We start from the raw sequence: 19,347 nt of genomic DNA, 5'->3' as shown, positions 1-19,347 counted from the left end.
TGGCAACAGTGCAGATGCACATGTTAACAGTAAATACGAGAAATCATAAATCACTCAGGACAGTCAAATACAGATAAATAAATATACTAGGTGCAATGCCATTCACTCAAAGGCCATGTGATGCACTGAGGGAAGATGGGTAGAAATTAGAGTGTGCCCATTCCAGTGACTTCAGACGTCAGCCTAGAACAGTTCAGGGAAGGCGGGGGAGGAGGAGGAGGAGCGGGGGAGGGGAGGGTGGGGAGGCAAGACAGAGAAAATAAAACAGCTGTGAAAGAAGAACTTTCGCTTGAAAGGGAAAGTTATGCTGTAATGGCTGGCTTTGTGCTCGAGTTTTTGCTGGCACCAGTTTTTTTTTCTTGCGCAGATTTGATACCATATTTTTCATTGTACCCTTTCACATAAAACTTATAAAAAATATGGTAACATAACCATGCAGTACTAAACCCCTTCATGAAGCCATGCAGTGGACAGAAAAGAATGGTGGTGTCATGAGATGTGTATAAATAGCTGTATTCCCTGACAGACACATCACATCACATTTCTTTCTGACAGCATACCTCAAGTGGCAGTCATGTGTTTTGTCTTTTTTTTATCTTTGCTTTTTTGTTCATTTTACATTTTTTTTATTATTTTACTCTTTCCGGACAATGACACAATTGGACTAAATAGGGAAACTGATCTAATATAGGAATGACAAAAATAAATACAATATTATTATTGAAATGATCCATGCTAAATGAAGAGTGTACTAAAAGGAATAATTTCACATTTTGGGAAATGCCTTAGTCCCTTTTATTGCAGTTAGATGAGAATACCACACTTATGTCTGCAGGCTAAAGCTAGGAGATGGTTAGTTGAGAAAAGCACAGCATAAAACCTGGTAATAGGCACAGCCAGCGTGTCTTAATTAAGGTTGTAGAATCTGCTTACTAGCACCTTAATAACTCACTAATTATTATATCATATTTAGGTTTTTTTTAACGGTGCTAAATTTCAAATTCAGAGCGTTTCTTTTGCCTTTCTCAACTTAATGACAGCTTAGCCGGCAGCTTGAAGCTAACAATGCTAACAGTGCCAACAGTGCAAGCAACGGCAACAGTGCTAACAGAGCTAACAGTGTTAACCTCAGGGGGAACCGGAAGGTGGGCAGTCTGTTATGCGACAAAGCTGTTGCCAGGCTAGCTGTTTCCCGCCAGCTACACTCACTAATATGTAACTCACAGACATGTGAGTGGCATCCACCCATCCATTATCTTTAACTGCTTTTACTGTTCAGTGTCGCGTGAGGGCTGGAGCCAATCCCAGCTGAAATTGGGCAAAGGCAGGGTTCACCCTGGACAGGTCACCAGACTATTGAGGGCTGAGAGTGATATTGATTTTCTTATATAACACCAAGCAAAAATAGTAGTAATAATAATAATCAATTAATATCCCAAAATGTCAAACTATTCTTAACGAAAACCAATCCCAAGTGTCTGACTTTTAATGTAGGTATTTTCTTTTGCAAAACCAAGGGAGTCTAGGGAAAGTTTCATGGGATAACACAAAGAGGTTAATTTTGAAACGGTGGTTTTGATGTTAGCTTCTGCAAGCAGAAGCAGATTTGGGGTGACTTCAGGATGTAGTCATGGATGAGGGGTCATTCCACATGGCAGCCACGTCCCTGAACCTGCCATTGGAATTGTGGGAAAGCAATAACCATTAGTTTCTCAACGGACTGTTTTCTGAAATGCCCTTAAGAAATCAAAGAAATTAAGTCCTGTTTGTTGTGTATCGGTATGTGGGTTCTCCTGCTCTGACGCTGATAACATTTGCCTTTGAGGTGTAGGTAGCCTGTGGACATCAGAGAGGTTGCGTTTATTTTCTCTGTTGATAATGAATTACTGGTTTGAGCAGATAGATGGGGAAAAAGAGACAGGCGTTGTGGAGCCTCACAAAAAAATTCAAATGAAAACTATGTTCCTCAGTATTTTACTGGTATGTATCTATACTGTCCAGAATCTGTATATATTGTCTCCAGGCTCAACAGATTTTGTCTCACAGTTAGTTGTTTTTTAAGTTAATAACATAAATGGCTTATGTGCAAATACACATGGTCATCTTCTATATTTGGCTTGTTGAGGCTGCATACCTTAAAGACTTGTCATGAAGATTTTGTCGATGAACTTTCCAAACTGAAGTTGGCACTGAGCATTTGATGATTTACTCATTGAACATTCAGTTTACTAATCTGCAGGTTCTGTCAAAAGACACAGATCCGTCTCAGTAGTTGGCATTGCTCCAATGAGCCACTTACTTGCAAAGTGTACTGGAGAGTGTACTGGCAGAAACCTAATGCATATTAATGTCTACACTTGGGTGGAAACAAAGAACAAAAGTAGAAAGGAAAAACCAAGAATATAACATGAATAGCCGCATTATTAATGGCCTTATCTGTCACTTGTCAAAACCTGACAGATATCGTGGTTCTTCTGGCAACTCATCAAAGTATCGTGAATGTCAACACTAAACTAGCAAGCTATTTCTTTTTTCTTTTCAAACTGCAAAATCACATATTTTCCAAGATCTTTGCTATGAGCATGATCAGTCATGTGTTGCTTCAACCCTTTAGATTGTGCTGGAGCCCAGCAGTAAGAGTTGAAAGGTTACCTGGCATTGATGAGATACTGGGCCAGGCTGATGTTAGCAGGAGTCCCTGTGATGGTGATCTGGCGCTCTGACGAGCCTTCCATGGCGTTCGCAATCTTGATCTGCGCTCCAGACATCTGTCGAATCTCATTTATTTTGGTTCCCTGGCGTCCAATGATGCAGCCTATTAGCTGGGGGGAAAACAGAAGTATTTGGACATGAAGCAAGGAAACGTCTTTGTTGTCTTAATACATTTATTACTACCTAAAGTTATAATTTGACATTTAAAAGGCAGTTTAATGGGTTATGAAATGGCCTGGGTTTTGGTTAAAAAACATCATACAGCAAATTAAGTTTGATTAATGATAGCAATAGATCAGCTGATTGGGGGTATTCTGCTGTATAAACAGTAAGAACTGTAATTTGTGCTGTAATCGAAGTGGATGGCGCTGTAATCGAAGTGGATGGCGACACACCACCTGAAGCTCAACCTGGACAAAACCGAGCTACTGTTCCTCCCGAGGAAGGGTTGCCCGCACCGAGACCTGTCCATCACCATTGATGATGCCGTGGTGACGCCAACTCGGACTGTGAGGAATCTGGGTGTGACCCTGGACGACCAACTGTCGTTCTCAGCAAACATTGCATCGGTCACACGCTCCTGCAGATTCCTCCTCTACAACATCAGGAGGATTCGCCCCTTCCTCACTGAGGAGACGGCGCAGGTGCTCATCCAGGCTCTGGTCATCTCCCGCCTGGACTACTGCAACTCACTACTTGCCGGAGCCCCGGCGTCGGCCATCAGACCTCTGGAGCTTGTCCAGAAAGCTGCAGCACGTCTGGTGTTCAATCGCCCCAAGTTCTCCCACACAACTTCCCTTCTCCGTTCTCTACACTGGCTCCCTGTAAGAGCTCGCATCCAGTTTAAGACTCTGGTGCTAGCCTACAGGGCAGTGAAAGGAACAGCTCCTTCCTATCTCCAGGCCATGGTCAAGCCCTACACCCCCGCCCGACCACTTCGCTCTGCTGCCTCGGGGCGATTGGTTGCCCCGTCGCTCAGAGGTCCCTGCGGCCGATCCACCCGGTCACAGCTTTTTTCTGTCCTGGCCCCACAGTGGTGGAATGAACTCCCCACTGAGTCGCTGCCCATCTTTCGGCGCAGGCTGAAAACTCACCTCTTCAAGAAGTACTACCCTGAGCCTTCCTCGTAGCACTTCGTATTAGTTGTTGCACTTATTGTATTCGTATCAGTTCGCTGCACTTATTGTATTTGTATTAGTTTATTGCACTTATCCTATTCGTAGTAGTTTGTAGCACCTATTATATTCGTATTAGTTTGTTGCAATTATTGTTTTCGTAGTAATTTGCTTCTGCACTATACTTTTGCTCTGGTTTATGCTTTAAGATGCTTGTTTAAGAAAGGAGATGCACTTATGACTTCTGGTGACTAGTAGTTCTCTTGAATACCTATGTTGAATACACTTCCTGTAAGTCGCTTTGGATAAAAGCGTCTGCTAAATGACTGTAATGTAATGTAATGTAATGTAATTTGTAGGATCATTGTTGCTAATGTTGTAAGTAATATGTGCTTATAACATTTATACATTAAAAAGAACAGGATTATTTCAGTGTACATTTGCAAACATTTTCTTTATCAGGGTTCTCTATGACAAAAGACTGAATCATTTAAGGTACTACACTATGACATGAATCTGAAACTTTGCACAATAAATATCATGTCAACATCACTTGAATGTATTTGATATGTTAATTGGAAGACACATCATTTGAAAAGTACAGAATATTGACACATAAATGTATATCCCACAGTCAGCTGTCTCAAGAAAGCATTACTCACATCATTGGGAATGGTGAGTTCATGGGTGCTGGCTGGTGGACTGGCATCCAAACCTGAATTGGGGAGCAATGGGATAAGAAAAAAGAGATTTGACTTTAAAAGTCACTTTAACCTTTCAAAGGCCTATTATTAATATTTTGGGAAATGGGCTTATTCGTTTCTTTGCAAAGAATTGGATGAGAAGATTGATACCACTGTCAATATGATGTGACAATATTCTCAGCTAACTAGCTTTAAAATTGTTGTTAGGCAGATTTTACAGCTAACCAGGATAGCCACGATTAGCTGATTTCCTACTGTTACTATTCTTTTTGCTAAGCTAAGCTAACTGGCTGTTGGCTCTAGCATTAGAGTGGTATTATATGATTAAACTCTCGTCAAGATAATGAGCATATATTTTTCCAAAATATAAAATTGGCCTTGAATTATGTAAATTATTTCCCAATGAAACCTTTGCTGCAGTTTATTTGTACACCACTTCTCCTTATCAAATTGTGTGTGTGTGTGTGTGTGTCAGATTTGATGTGACAAAAGTCATTTAAATACATTTTAGGGCATTTTTTTAAGAACTTGTGTTGATTCAATCAATAATTTCATGTATAAGAGTAACACACATCTGTTAAGATAAAAATGGTAAACAAAGAATCAAACATATTTATTAATGAGCTCTTCAGTTGGTCTTTTGCAAATTTACATGCCGAACATGATACATCAATAATAATATGTACCAAGGTCCATATGAAACTGTTGAGTTGGGGGCAGATTCAGTTGGTTATTATTACAGTACAATGTGGCCAACCTATTTCCCTGGAGGTTTTCATCTGTAATGGAAAGTTAAGAAAGCTAAAAATGTGTTAGAAGAAGGATCCTGTTCCCAAGTGATAACACAATTATTGATTCATTGTTTAAAAGAGAAGCCCAGTGCAATTTTGTTTGTGCATTTCACCAGCACTATATCAGACAGAGCCAGGAGAAAAATATATACGTGAAAAGAAATCAAACGAGAGAAACCACGGGGGTCAAGTCATGCTGCGCCACAAGAGAGATAAGGTGGAAGATAGGGGAAGAGAAATGTGTTTCTCTGGATGCAAAGAGAAGGAAATGTCTAAAGGGCCTTGTGGGTACGTACCAGGGAAAGCAGGGGTGGTCTGTCCGAGAGGGGTAAAGGGGGTTTGCTGCATAGCCAACTGGTGGAGCTTGGTCAACTGCTGAAGGGTTGGGAGGGAAAGTAGAACTAAGAGGTTACTGTTACACAGGTCACACCAAGAAATGAAGCAAACCAAAACTAGAGTGAAGAAACGGTGAGGAGAAGGAGGCCATGACACAGGGTGGTGGAGGACAAAAAAGAAAGAGAAAAAGAGATACAGAGAGCGGTGATTGTCTGTCATGAGTTGTTAATTGCTGGGTAATTTAATTGTTCTTTCTTTTCTGCCAATGCCCTTGTCATTTTCATATTTATCAATGTGGGGTTTTTTTAAGGAACAAAATGGAGAGACAAACAACTCCACACATGAGCACATAAACCATAAGCAGGAAATAATTTCATTCCCATTTGCCCCTTTTAATTACCATGTGTCCTTCTAGCTGGCACTTATGACTCAGAACTGAGAACCTTTGGATTTAACATGCCTGTCAGAGAAGCCGCCGCCCCCCCCAGACATGGTCACAGGATGTCCATCCCCTGCTGTGGATAATTTCCATCAGGAATGGGGGAAGATGGATGCTTTCAAGCTTTCTTCTCCTTTTAAGAGGAGTTTTAATGAGGGTGGAAGAGAGTGTCAAGCCTGTGCTTGAGTGATTGTACCGTCAACCACCACCTCCAGTGGCATCAATCACTGCCCAACTTTGAATTAGTGGATGTGACACAGTAGCTCTTGAGATGCTCTTATGACAAGGACATATGAACGCAGATTATTAATGGAGACTATATGGTCCAGCAGAATTAAAGGGGTGTCTACATCAAAACTTTTATAATTGTCTTTGTTTTTATTGTTATCCCCAACAGTCAAGGTTTTGTTATCAACCACACATGGTAAGAGTTCTTTTGAGCTCTAGTTCACCCTTAAGGGACAGTGTGAAGGATTTGGTGGCATCTGGTGGTGAGGTTGCAGATTGCAACCAACTGAATATCCCTCCGGTCCCTTCTCCCATACCAAGACCTGTGGTAACATGAGCCGCTGAGTGTTGTAAGATCGTTTGCCTGGTTTAGAGGCCATCCTTCTAATAACAACATTACCTTAGGAGCTACGGATGTCAGACGGCGGCTGGCAGTACCTCGCTAGAAACATGGCAGTGAAACAAGGCAGACTCTGTGAAGGGCACCCAATCCCTATGTAGATATTAAGGGGTTTCTCTAAGCTAACAAAAACACCACAAATCTTAATTTTGGGTTTTTTAGTTATTAATGTTAAATTCCATTTATCCATTTAGATCCCAAGAAATGCTACACACTGGTGCTTTAAACCACAGGGCCAGAGATTCAGGAGGTCCCGATTTATGACTTGCCTCTAAATAACTTCAAAGAGTTGGTGTTTCGATGTAATAATATATCTGTAACTATTTTTTTATAGTACATGATTAATATACAGGTTGAATTATTGACTGAATAAAAATGAGACCAAGAACTCACATCTGGATGTGGTATGGCGTACTGTCCCTGAATTGTGTAGGCCTGAGGAGATGAAAAACATAACAGATAACAGGTTTTAACATCTGGTTAACAATAAGAGGAGTAGAAAATCAAACACAGTCTCTAGATAGTTTGTGAACTAGTCACAAACTGCTATCGTTTTGTGCACATGGACACAAATAGTAGATTCTTTCGTATAGCTCGGCTCTTTTTCTGGCATTACGCTACAAAAGGGGTAAGGTTTGGTCAACAAACCACTAAAGTTTAGAAAAATATCAAGGTTGAACTTAAAATAACTAAGTACCTTTAAGTTTGGGCAACAAACCACTTAACCCATCATGAACATGTCACTTGACAACAACACCTTTGGATACGCGCTGTACAACACTGGTCTCATGGTTGAAAGTCCTCCCCTCCCACAATCCATAAATGGTCTTTCTGGATATTCAATACAATGTCAGTAGCTCTGACCATTGCATAATCACGTTGATGTGTTTAATTCACCTGTCCATCGCAATCCTAATTGACTTTCCATTGGCATTGTTTAGGTGCCGAGGGACACAAAACACAAAGTTTGCATTTCTGTGGCATTTCATGTCCTGCCGAACACACAGAAAACTAAATTAGCTTGTTCATTCTCAGCTATGTACAATCTCTCCACACACTTTGAGCTTAAAAGCACCATAAAAACTTTTTTATTGCAAATATATCATGATTTTCCAAAACAGTAAGAGATATTACAGTGAATGATCTTCTTAGCCATAATCATTATTGCCACTTTCAAAGCAGTAACCCCATATACAGGCAACATGTTCTCATCCCAACTCGTCACATTCTGGTGCTTGTTCAGCACAGTTGGCAAAACTTTTTAACTATACCAGACCAACATCATCTCGTTTTTTCCCATTTTAGTAGGGGAGAGGGGATCTTTAAGGGGAGCTGTGAGGTCATCATAATAAGCCACATAGGGGTATATATAGTGGTATGCCTCATCTGAAATCTTGGAACCAGAAAAGTCATTTGAGATGCATCTCAGCAGGGTGTGGGAAGTGGTTCTAGACATGAATCAGAAATAAAAATATACTAATTAATTAATTAAAATAAATTGTGAAAGACTAAAAGGGCTTAGAACATTATGATGGACGTAAATTATGGCCATTCTCATGCTCTCATATGTCTCATTATTTTTTGCAGCAATTCTTGGATTCATACCATTTGTTTCACAGATTTTGTGCTAAATTTTACAATTGTATACCTCTCGAGACTGGATAAAAATCACAACAGAGTCACATGACTAGGTACTAAAGTGAGACATGTGACCAACGACACTAGTACTCTAGTGACTGAGGACTCACTTGACAAAATGTCAACATTCACTTTTAGAGTCAAATGGGGCATGAAAAGCGGTCACCTGGAGGAAAGCTGTGTGTTCCACACCCACCAGTCCTGTGTGGACTATCTAACTCTTTATACTACATCAGTTGAACTGATCGACTAATAATAACAAGGGTGGGGGTTACAGTGGAGTTAGAGTAAAGTGTGATGTGTCTCATATAGATGCTAAGGGGTGACTCTTCGGTATCAGACTCGAGGGGCACTGACCAACCGTCTGTATTTGACGAGTTAGGAGTGAAACTGTGTTGGAACTGCATACTCTGGCACCAAAGTCACAAGTTTTGTACACACATCAAACCAAGCCTGGCCTAACTTACCGAGAATTAATGAAGCAGTTTCATAATGTCACACTACTTCTTCCTTTGCTGCTGACAGCGCACAAACAAATTTGCACAACAGCAAGAGATTGTATGTCAGGAAAATGCAAACACTGGTCATTTTAGTGTTTGAACATACAACCAATGCTGTGATTGTTCTAGCGAGGACAGCATCATTTGTAAAAGGGTTGTGGTGGCAGGCATGATTGCACATGAAAAGTAGAAAGACAAGCAGGAACAAGCAGTGGATCATGCTGCAGTAACAGCCTCTGGTTGGTTGTGGGCACAGATTAGCAAGCTAGACCCACATCAGCTCTTACCTGGCCACCAGAAAAAATGACTGGGGTGGAAGCAGGCTTTGGGCGATAAGGGATGGTGGCACCTTTGGGTGGAGACTAAGAGAAAAGGAAGAGAGGAGAGGCAGAGTCAGTATGTTCTTACCTTATTTAAAACAAAAAGGCAAACGCTTGTTCAACATTTTGGTAAATATGCTCATTCTAACATGCTTAGAATTAAAGAATAAGATCTACACCACTTTCAAGTATGTATGCCAAATATGTTAGCTTAGCTTAGCATATAAAACACCTACCAGCACTGCCAAAGCTAACACTGTGACATGTTATATCTTGTTTGTTTGGTCCGTACAAAAAACTAATTGTAAAAGCAACTGGTTGTGGTTTTACTGGGAGTTTTATGACAGACTATTTTCTGGCCGGGTGCAGTGACTTCATATTAGATAGTAAGCTTGAGAGTTGTTGATGGTAGGCAGATTATGTTACCTTTAGTTAAGGTCAGGCTAGCTGTTTCAACCTTTTAACAGTCTTTATGCTAAGCTACACTAACTGGCTACTGGCTGTCTCTTCATATTTAATGAACGGATATGATGATGGTATTGAGCTTGTCATCTAACTCTCAGCAAGAACATTAATAAGCTTATTTCCAAAAATGTTGAGCTTTTTCTTTTTAGTACTATGGTACTCTTGTGTTTGACGTAGTTTGTTTCATTTAATGTAAAAGTTTTTCAATAATTCTTAGTGATAAATATGGGAAAAGCCTTCATTCACTTGGTAATTACATGTCTTAATGCTCTCAATGACATTTTATCAGAGAAACAGCAGAAAAATACCTCTGAGATAACACCGCGTCTTGGTAACTTTGTACTCTTTGTAATGTTTTTATTTGCCGGCAGCTTCTGAAAACTGAAATGTTGTTTGTGAAAACATAAAGGAGTCATGGAGCTCAGAGGTATTAGTAGGCTATTCATGGAAGATACTACACAATACAAATACCTGGAATGTGTGAAACTTGATGACCACAGATTAAATGTGCTATCACCACAACACTATTTTATCTTTTTTTCCCAAGACAGCAGGGAGGTGATTTCAGTGAGAAGGAAGGGAAGTTCCATTTGCAAACTTACTTTAATGACACAGAGCTATTGATTGATTCATGCTGAGCTTCAGCAACAGGGCTATTCAAGACATTGGAGAGGGCTTAATTAGATTTCCTCTGTAGCTGCTGCTCTGTGAGGGGAGGACTGTCTACTTAGGTATGTGCTTTAAATACAATATGAAGAAACAAGAACTGTGTTTTTAATGGTACTGAAAAAGGCTTGGGTATTACTGACAGTTCACCTGGATGGTTATACACAAAAAAAGGGTCAAGTGGTAAATACAAATTGCTTCCTCTTCACTGTAATGAGACAATTTTACTATGTATTCTCAAAGTGTTTAGACCACAAATAATTCTTGAGTTTCTAATACCTAACCAAGTCTGCTACAAATTCGAAATGACATGGCTGGACACAAATTACACTCTCAGGGCCTCAATTACGCAAGCAGAGTGCTTGTCAAGTTGACAGTTATGGAAAACAATAATCAGGTGTTTCTCACCCAGACAAAGCCTAATTTGTCTCATCTTATCCCTTTTTTTAAATTTAAAACACTGATTCCCATTCAACCATCGATTCCTGAGAAAATGTGTTTTACCTCCACAAGCAGTGACACAGCTTTGTAGCCTAAAAAAGTTCTTCAAAAATACAGAAGTTTATTCTTACTAAAACTAGCATTTGAATTAAATATCGCTCCATCTTGACATACTCTACCTCCAGCATGACGACACAGATTTGTTTGACACACTGAATGATGGCTTCTGGGGTCCCAGAGATTGTCACTGCACGTTCTGTGGAGTTGGGCAGCATGTCCCCTGCTACTTGGACCTGGGCCCCTGTGGACTGGAGTAGAGTAAGGGACTTAGAGGGACAATGTTGACAGGATTCTGTTCTAAGTCACACAGGCTGTGCCTCATGATCTTTGTGAGTAGAAAAGTTGAAAGGTGCAACTTTCTTGAACCTCTGACAACATCCAATATCAAAGCTGGGTATGATCTAATACTGTTGTAAAAAGTTGTGGTGTAGCGTTGTACTACAACAGTGCCACATTGCTCAACTGCTGCACAGGCTGTGGATAAATCATGTTCCCATCAATAGTTGGTAGTGCAAGTAGATTTATTAGACTGTGGTCAGTCTGAGCATGTTAGCATGTTAGCATTTATCTCTAAGCACAGCAGTGCTTAGTGCAGCCACCCAAAGCCTCTTGCAGTTTTAGACTCTTAGTCAGATGTGTTTGTGAAGCCCTGTCTCTTAAAAAATGATGTTACCATACAATGAAACTGCCTTGTTAATTACCTTTGGAGGTAATAAACGTATTTTGTCCCGGATTAAGTTTGTCTAATAACGTAACGCAAATACATTTCTAATGACAGTCTGCATAACGTAGGGTGAGGTCGAGGATGGGTAAAACAAATACATGGCTTTTACCCAGGTGGCCACTATTCTCGTCCTGTGGTTAACCAAAAGATACCTTTGCTTTAATTTTAGTCCGTAGCTTAAAAAACATAATGAACATGGTCATTTTGATCCATGATGTTTGCTACCTACTCAAATAGTTATGTTGCATTAACCTAACCTTTGTTGCATTTTTGTTTGGTTTTGTTTCACTTTACAACCCTAGCAACATATTTAAAACCGTTTCATTAAAACTGAGAACGTAATCAGGGCAAAACTACGTTTCCATTTAAACATTATTGAGAATTCAGTTTAATTGTATGGTAACATCATTTGGCTGGAAACAGGGTTGGTATGTGTACTGCATGTATTAATTCCCAGGATGTATTGTTCCCCTTTAATAGTCCAAACAGCCAAAACCTTATTGGGTGAACATGAAATATGTAAAATGTTCAATGTGCTTCCATCAAGAGTTGAATGGGAAAAGTCTGTAACAGGGCTCCAACTATGCTTATTAATCTTTTCTACAAGGTGAGAATATTACAGAGCTATTACATGATTAAATTCCTACATATCAAATGAAAACATTAAATAAATAAGGTAAAAGGAAACAATTTAATTGCACATTGAACACATGTCTATATTTATCCTCCCATTAAAAATAACACCTCCAACAATATGTTTTTACCATGGCCAAAAGACAGGTAAGTTGGTATCAAACTTGGGATGCCATCAAGTACCGGTATTAGTCTGGAGCTGCTTTATAGACAATGAATTGGAGACATTTTTATACCAAAATGAGCTTTATTCTTTGGAATTGTTAAGCTGAAACTGAGAATGTACCCAAATAGTCAGAAAATTCCCTGGTTGCACTCTGTTTCATCTAAAACATCTTTCCCAATTCATTGTCTATGGAGCAGTTCGACACATTACTTCATGACATCACAAATTTGAGTTTTAGCACACATTTTTAGCACATTTCAGAGAGTGTTGGCAATGTTAACTTATACTTTTGGACTATCTATGAACATTAGACTAACATTTATGAATTTTGAAAACGAGGGTAGTTCCCCTTTAAGTATTCATAGTGAATGTAAATTCACAAAATGTAAATAACACCAGGGGAGGGACAAAAAATGTGTCTACACTACTTTTTCTTTGTCTTGCATAAAGAAATAATGCAATAACTAGAAAAGGCTTGACTTTGTTGTCCATGTAGCATTTCTTTCCTTTTGTGTTTATCAATAAAGAAGGTTTCATTGCATACCTCTCTCATTTCTTTTATCTTGGAGCCTCCTTTACCTATGAGGGAGCCACACTGACTGGCCGGCACTACAAGCCTTAAGGTGACTGGAGGCTTGCTGGTTGCTGGGCTGTTGCTCATGGAATTGATTATGTCCTGGAAAACAAGACTGTGTATTTCATTTTGCAGTGGTAAAAATGTTCCTCAATGTGACCCAAACAAATCAATGATGCCTATCCATATAAATCAGTTCACAAACTCAAAGGTCAGTGCAAATGACCTGCAGAAACACATGCTCTTCAATCATTCTTTCATATCTTCTCTGCTTGGTGAATGAGCACTGCTCTCTGGCTGTGTCAGTAAATAACGAAAGCCTTGTTTCAGCAGACCAGATTTTACACACGTCACTGAGGACACAGCAGAGGGTCTCCTCTTGCAAGTTGCAGTCACAGTACTTAGGTATATCAAGTAGATGTGTCACATCAAAGACACGATCAGAGGAAAAACCCGCCAAAAGGAGATGACTCCAATTCACCTAGACATGGGATACAAATATCTACCACGATGAAGGAGTATGCGCCTGATGGCTGTATATGTGTTACTGATCAGAAAACTCTGTGTATATATTTAACAACTGGAGAGTCATTTTGCATATGTAAAATATAACTATTATATAACCTTAGTTGTAGTCCTTTAAGATAAAAGCAGATCTTTGTGTCAGCTCTTTTGAGATACTGCACCTGTGTCTAAAATGATACTTGTAATTTCTATGTACACTTTGTCTGTTCATAAATATAGCAAAAGGCCTTGAACTCCCGTTGGACTTGCGTATTTCACTTTATATAGAAACACTGCTGTATCTGTCTTATAATACCTCCTCGAATTTGTAGGCAATCATAGCGAAAGCTTTGAAAATGGTGTCTGTTGGTCCAGTGATGGTGACAATCCTCTCTGGACAGTTGCCCTCAGAAATATTGATTCGTGCTCCGCTCTGGAAAAAACAAAACAAACATACTGTCAATGGGGTCAATATAGTTGATGTGCGACCTTAATCCAGGAACAAATATATAATTTGAATAATCCATTCACCAATAGTGAATTTAAGATAGTATCAAAATCGAAGATGACATGAATTTGTCATTCATTTTCAGAAATTTGTATTCTTCAAAGTGGTACAAAAGTGGTAAAATGGTAATTATTTTGTAATTTATACTGTTATATTTTTTTGGACCGAGACCCACCTCTTCTCGCATCTTTTTGACTGTTTCCCCTTTCTGTAAAAAAAGTACATTTCATTATTTTTTTATTTAATTATTAAAATCACGATTCATATATATATTTATATTTTTATATATATTTATTTTCCACAATACAAACATGTGTGATCTAATAAAAATAACATACCTTTCCAATTATACTTCCAACCTCCTACAATAAAAGATAATAAAACATGGATTTTCAGACAATGATTAATTGAAGAAGGTGGAAACAGTACAGGGGCATGCAAAGGGTTCACAGCTTCATGGCGGTGTTGAAGGCCACACTTTCCATTTGCATGTAATCACTCTGCATGAGCTTGGTGTGGCACAGTGAGTCAAGGGCAGAGGGGCAGCGCTGGGTACAAGCATTAACACAGGGTTACATCCATCGTGACGTTCAAGCTGCAGGCCAGTTGCTGCGCAAGTCTTTAGCTTTTCGCTAAAAGGTGCAGATTGATTGATGCATGGATGACATGATATTGATAGGTCGAAATTGATCAGAACTAGCTTACGCAAGCACATGTAACATTTTGTTTTGCAGGAAGAAAAGATGATTGGATTTTGACCAAAACAAACTGTAAACTTTTCATACATTTATAAATAGGTGGATGTGCATTGTGGATGTGATGTAAAGGGGTTTTAAAGTCCCTTTTTATTTCATCTCAACTTTAAGCATTTATTTATATTCACAAAGCACTATGCAAGGTTATTGCCCTAAAATATACTTTTCGGAATTTGCAAATATCCCCGCTGCGGGACTAATAAAGGATTATCTTATCTTATTCAAGCGTTTTCAATTTTTTTATTCAAACTGTTACTCCACGACAATTTAGAAAATGAAATTCCAATACTACTCTACTGGATAATACTGCTTTACTCATCTCTACTTTTTCATCTATTTAATCATCAACATTTTATTTTATTATATCATGGCAAGTTGCTGTCCATCCTTCACAAATGACATGTCTCTTTCCATGCATTCAGCAACTTTATTAAAAGCGATTTATTAAAGCTCTTAGACAATGATCCATTGCTCACATCTGACAATTACACTCTTGGCTACAGTAAATCTAATAAGATGCATATTTCTACGTCTGCATTTATGCTTCGAGCAAACTCACACCCAAAACTAAGAAAACAACATGAAAACTAAAGAATGAATTCCTTCCCCTGCGTGGCTCAGTGGTAGAGTGGGTCGTCCTTCAATCAAATCATCTGCCCCTGCATCAGTGGCTCCTGCCATCAGTGTATGTGTGTGAATGGCTGTATGACTAATAGTGTTAAAGTGCTTGAGTGGTCGGAAGACTAGAAAAGCGCTCTGCAAGAACAAGTCCTGAGGACCTTTTTCGACTATGTGGTGGCATCAGCCATTTTTTATGCAGTGGTCTGCTGGAGCAGCAGCATCTCAGCAGCTGACAAGAAGAGACTGAACAAGCTTGTCAGGAAGGCCAGCAGTGTGCTGGGGTGTCCATTGGATACGGTGGAAGTGGTGGGAGACAGGAGGATGATGGCAAAGCTATCATCCCTGATGAACAACACCTCTCACCCCATGCAGGACACCCTGGCAGCTCTGTGCAGCTCCTTCAGCCACCGGCTGCTTCACCCCCGGTGTGTGAAGGAGAGGTACCGCAGGTCCTTCCTTCCTGCTGCTGTCAGGTTGCACAACCAACTCTGCTCCCAGCAGACCACATGACACATGACATGTGCAATACAATAAACTGTGCAATATAGCTATAATAGTTTTTTCTGTCTGTAAATATATAATATTTCAGTTATTGTTGATTTTCTACTGTTTTTTATTGCTAATTTATAATACTTGTTTTTTATTTCATTTTTATTTTTATCTTGTCTTTCTTTCTTTTACTATGTCTCTTAGCAGTTATTGTTGATTTTCTACTGTTTTTTATTGCTAATTTATAATACTTGTTTTTATTTCATTTTTTATTTTTTATCTTGTCTTCTTCTACTATGTCTCTTGTGTGCACTTTACCCTATGCTGCTGTAAACCTGCAAATTTCCCCGCTGCGGGACTAATAAAGGATTATCTTATCTTATCTTATCTTATCTTATCTTATCTTATCTTATCTTATCTTATCTTATCTTATCTTATCTTATCTAAACACCTCACACAGCCCAACCAAATGGCAGCCTTCTTCTGATGTGAGCAAAAGAGCCAGACCAGGATCATGCTGCCAAAAGTCCTTCCCCATACACCATCTACTACATCTCTGGGGCCTGACTGGGCCTGTGTGGCTGCTGGGTTATTCAAACTGTCACTGGGTCACCCGTGTCTGAAACTCCTGCATTAGCAGCCATGCAGTAGGGTGAATCATTTGGCTGCAGATTGACTGGCACAAAAACAAGGGGAAGATTTTGGCTTTAGTTTTTCTGCTGCACACCCCACCAACAAGGCCATCTCAGTGGAGAAGTGTGGCATGGGTTCTCCAATTACCTAGAGGCCAGCACACCTCCCTATAGACGAAGCCATTTAAACATTCATTCAATTTCACGCATTAACCTTTGACAAACTCATCAGACTTAATATAAATGACGCAAGTTGCTTGCTGCTATTACTTATTGTGAACCACATCTTTAGCACTTTATTGCAGGGGCAGGAAAGCAAAGGCCAAGTTAACTGTGCAGGATGGATCTTAACCGGCAAAAACAAAAACACACACAAACACACACACACACACACACACACACACACACACACACACACACACACACACACACACACACACACACACACACACACACACACACACATGAAGTCTGACCACCTCTCAAAGAGTAGAAGGGTAAGAGAGTGGAGGGAGAGCACAGCACACATAAGTGCTTGAACAAAAAATCAATGGTAGTGCCCACTTCCACTGTGCCATGGGAAACCTGAAAACACTAAGGGCAGACGGACAAGAACACACTGAGCAGAGTCGGTAGATGCCTGTCACTCTTTAAGTCTGGAAGTGGAGTCTCTACTTGTAAGGTCTAATCAACCATCCTGATCCCAGAGGCTCTGTCTGTGTATCAACACAATAAACTGTTGTGAAGTCAAGCTAGTGCAGAGAGCTGGACAGTGGCACTGAATGACAAAAGACAGCTGCTGCCCAGCTACCACGATGTTCTCATGCAGAGAAACGTCAACGGGTGGAGAAGCTGAGAGTGCCACAAGTCCAGCTTCTGAATGAATTCTGTCATATTGTATAAGGGCTTAGGAAGATGCAAACTGCAGTGGGATCAGCAGAGCTAAAATCAAAGCTCAGCACTTCCGTCTTTAACTCTAAAGGTCATGTTTTATTCCCAGGTGGTGACGCACTCTGCACAGGACCCCCTGTTATGCTGAGACTGGGATGGGAGGGGCAGCCTTACATCAAGGAGATAAGATGAGATTTCATATTGATCTTTCAGAGAGAAAAATTGATGTACAGCTGCAGTGGATCTGTGAGTTAAACTAATTTAGGAGGCAGTTGTTGCAGAAAAGCAAATCTAGTATAGTGGGTTAGGGTTATATCAATAACAATCCTCAAGTTAATGTTGAGTGAAGCTTAGGTTAACATACAACATGACTTAAAATGGCACTTAGGTGATTACCACGACAGATATAGGAAAGGATGGTCAGCAGCTGAGGCTTTTAGTCTCTAGTACTGTTCATGCTTCAAAAACATCTGGGTCCTTATACTTCCTATAATGTAACCAATCATATTTTCATAAGACTCTCCCTGCCTGCCTGCAAACAACTTTTAAGCTCCATGCTGTCAGCTTGTAACATAGGTTTTCTGTTCAAAATCAGATGGTCAAAGCAGAGATAAACAGCTGATGACCTCATCAGGGTTATGAACTTATATTTGACAAGCTCCTCGAGAGCCATAGTAGTAATCTTCATGACTAGCATTAGTATAAAAGCAGTGAGGTGATCCTTAAAGTTTTAAGGCTACTGTTAAACTCGGCCCCCACTGACTTCAATTTATTGTGACTTTTCTCTGGGGTTTTTTATTCTCCTTTTACCATGAAGGTTTGAAGTTTTATCAAAGAATTCAAGGTAACATGTGGTGAGTAATTGATACACAAATGGTAATTTTGAGTTTGAAGTGTTCCTTTAAAAGGTAAAATATGACTTAAAGGCTCCTTCAATGAAGAAACAAATTGCCAACATGTCTTTCCCTTTTACCACAGCCAGCATAAATGTGTCTGTGCCTGCTTACTTTTCCATGCATGAGGAGGCGGATGGTAAGGGTGACATTGAGGCCACCATCTGACTGGACTTTGGTGGGCTCCATGCTGGGGGGGGAGGGAGTGAGACCAAAGCACCGTCCTGGAATGGGATGTCCTCAGAAGGAGAAGGGGTAGGGTGGTATTCCAGCCAGCCAGTCACCTGCCAAACACAACATCACATGAAAACACATCATCTATACTATTATATATGTTCACATATATTAAGACAGATCATAAATACCAGATGATATCTAACTTCTGTCTTGTCAGGTTGCAATACAACAGCTTTTGTCTTATTGTAAAAAAATTCAAGAACTGTTTATTTTTCATTTTGTGTCAAAAAATGTACGATGATATACAATTGTGTGCCTGTTTCTAGCAATGTAAATTCCAAAGAAAACTTTAAAAAACTCATCTCAACATGCTCATTTTACAGGTCACCAAACATTTCAAACTGTAGCTGATAATTTTGCCAAAAATGTGTGCTAAAAATAAAACACTGTAGAGGGGAGTCTGCAAGTACAGCTACGCATCACTTTTATGAGGTCCCCACACAATATTTACTCCATAAATCATACATAATTATGCAGAGAAGATCGGGAAATAACCAAATGTAATTAGATTCAGCTCCCTAAGGTATTTACTGTCTCAGAAATATATAAAAAAGGAACCTGATTGTTTTGTTTATAATTGGACCCCACAGTTTAGAGGGAGCAAATGGGCTAACCTTTTAAATGGTATATATAGAAATAGATTTGGGACGCTCAATAGTTGACAAATCATAATACTGACCACTAAAGGGTCGAAACTATTCATTTTTCACAAAGGACTGCACTAGGGATTAAACTAAATGAAGATAATGAATGCATCGACCAAACTTAGAATGAATATCTCACTTGCATGTTGACTTGCAAAATCCTTAGTGGTAAAGTCCTTATGGATAAAAGGCTCTTTGAGTCAGACTTTTAAGTTTTCTTCCAGTGCCCTTACAGAAGTTAGTCAAATTACTTTGCTCTCC

At 39.6% G+C, this 19,347-nt stretch overlaps 1 protein-coding gene across 2 annotated transcripts; it reads right to left on the bottom strand.

Moving 5' to 3' along the window:
• Positions 1 to 146: 146 nt before the first annotated feature.
• pcbp3 (poly(rC) binding protein 3) lies at positions 147 to 18,394 on the bottom strand. Of its 2 annotated transcripts, none has more exons than XM_054615988.1 (12): positions 18,320 to 18,394; positions 14,263 to 14,286; positions 14,100 to 14,132; positions 13,733 to 13,849; positions 12,883 to 13,014; positions 10,935 to 11,063; positions 9,151 to 9,225; positions 7,119 to 7,160; positions 5,619 to 5,697; positions 4,490 to 4,542; positions 2,653 to 2,822; positions 147 to 183 (listed from the first exon to the last, which is right to left on the bottom strand). In XM_054615988.1, the coding sequence occupies exons 1-12, from the start codon at positions 18,392 to 18,394 to the stop codon at positions 147 to 149; spliced, it is 966 nt and encodes a 321-aa protein (XP_054471963.1). The 2 variants fall into 2 exon arrangements, with proteins under 2 accessions (XP_054471963.1, XP_054471964.1); XM_054615989.1 differs by having other exon boundaries at positions 5,619 to 5,694.
• Between the last annotated feature and the right edge of the window lie 953 nt (positions 18,395 to 19,347).

This window comes from Anoplopoma fimbria, chromosome 16 (assembly GCF_027596085.1).
Source record: "Anoplopoma fimbria isolate UVic2021 breed Golden Eagle Sablefish chromosome 16, Afim_UVic_2022, whole genome shotgun sequence".
NCBI classification, from domain to species: domain Eukaryota; kingdom Metazoa; phylum Chordata; class Actinopteri; order Perciformes; family Anoplopomatidae; genus Anoplopoma; species Anoplopoma fimbria.
Note: the sequence above shows the minus strand (reverse complement) of the source record. Positions and strands in the feature narration are given on the sequence as shown.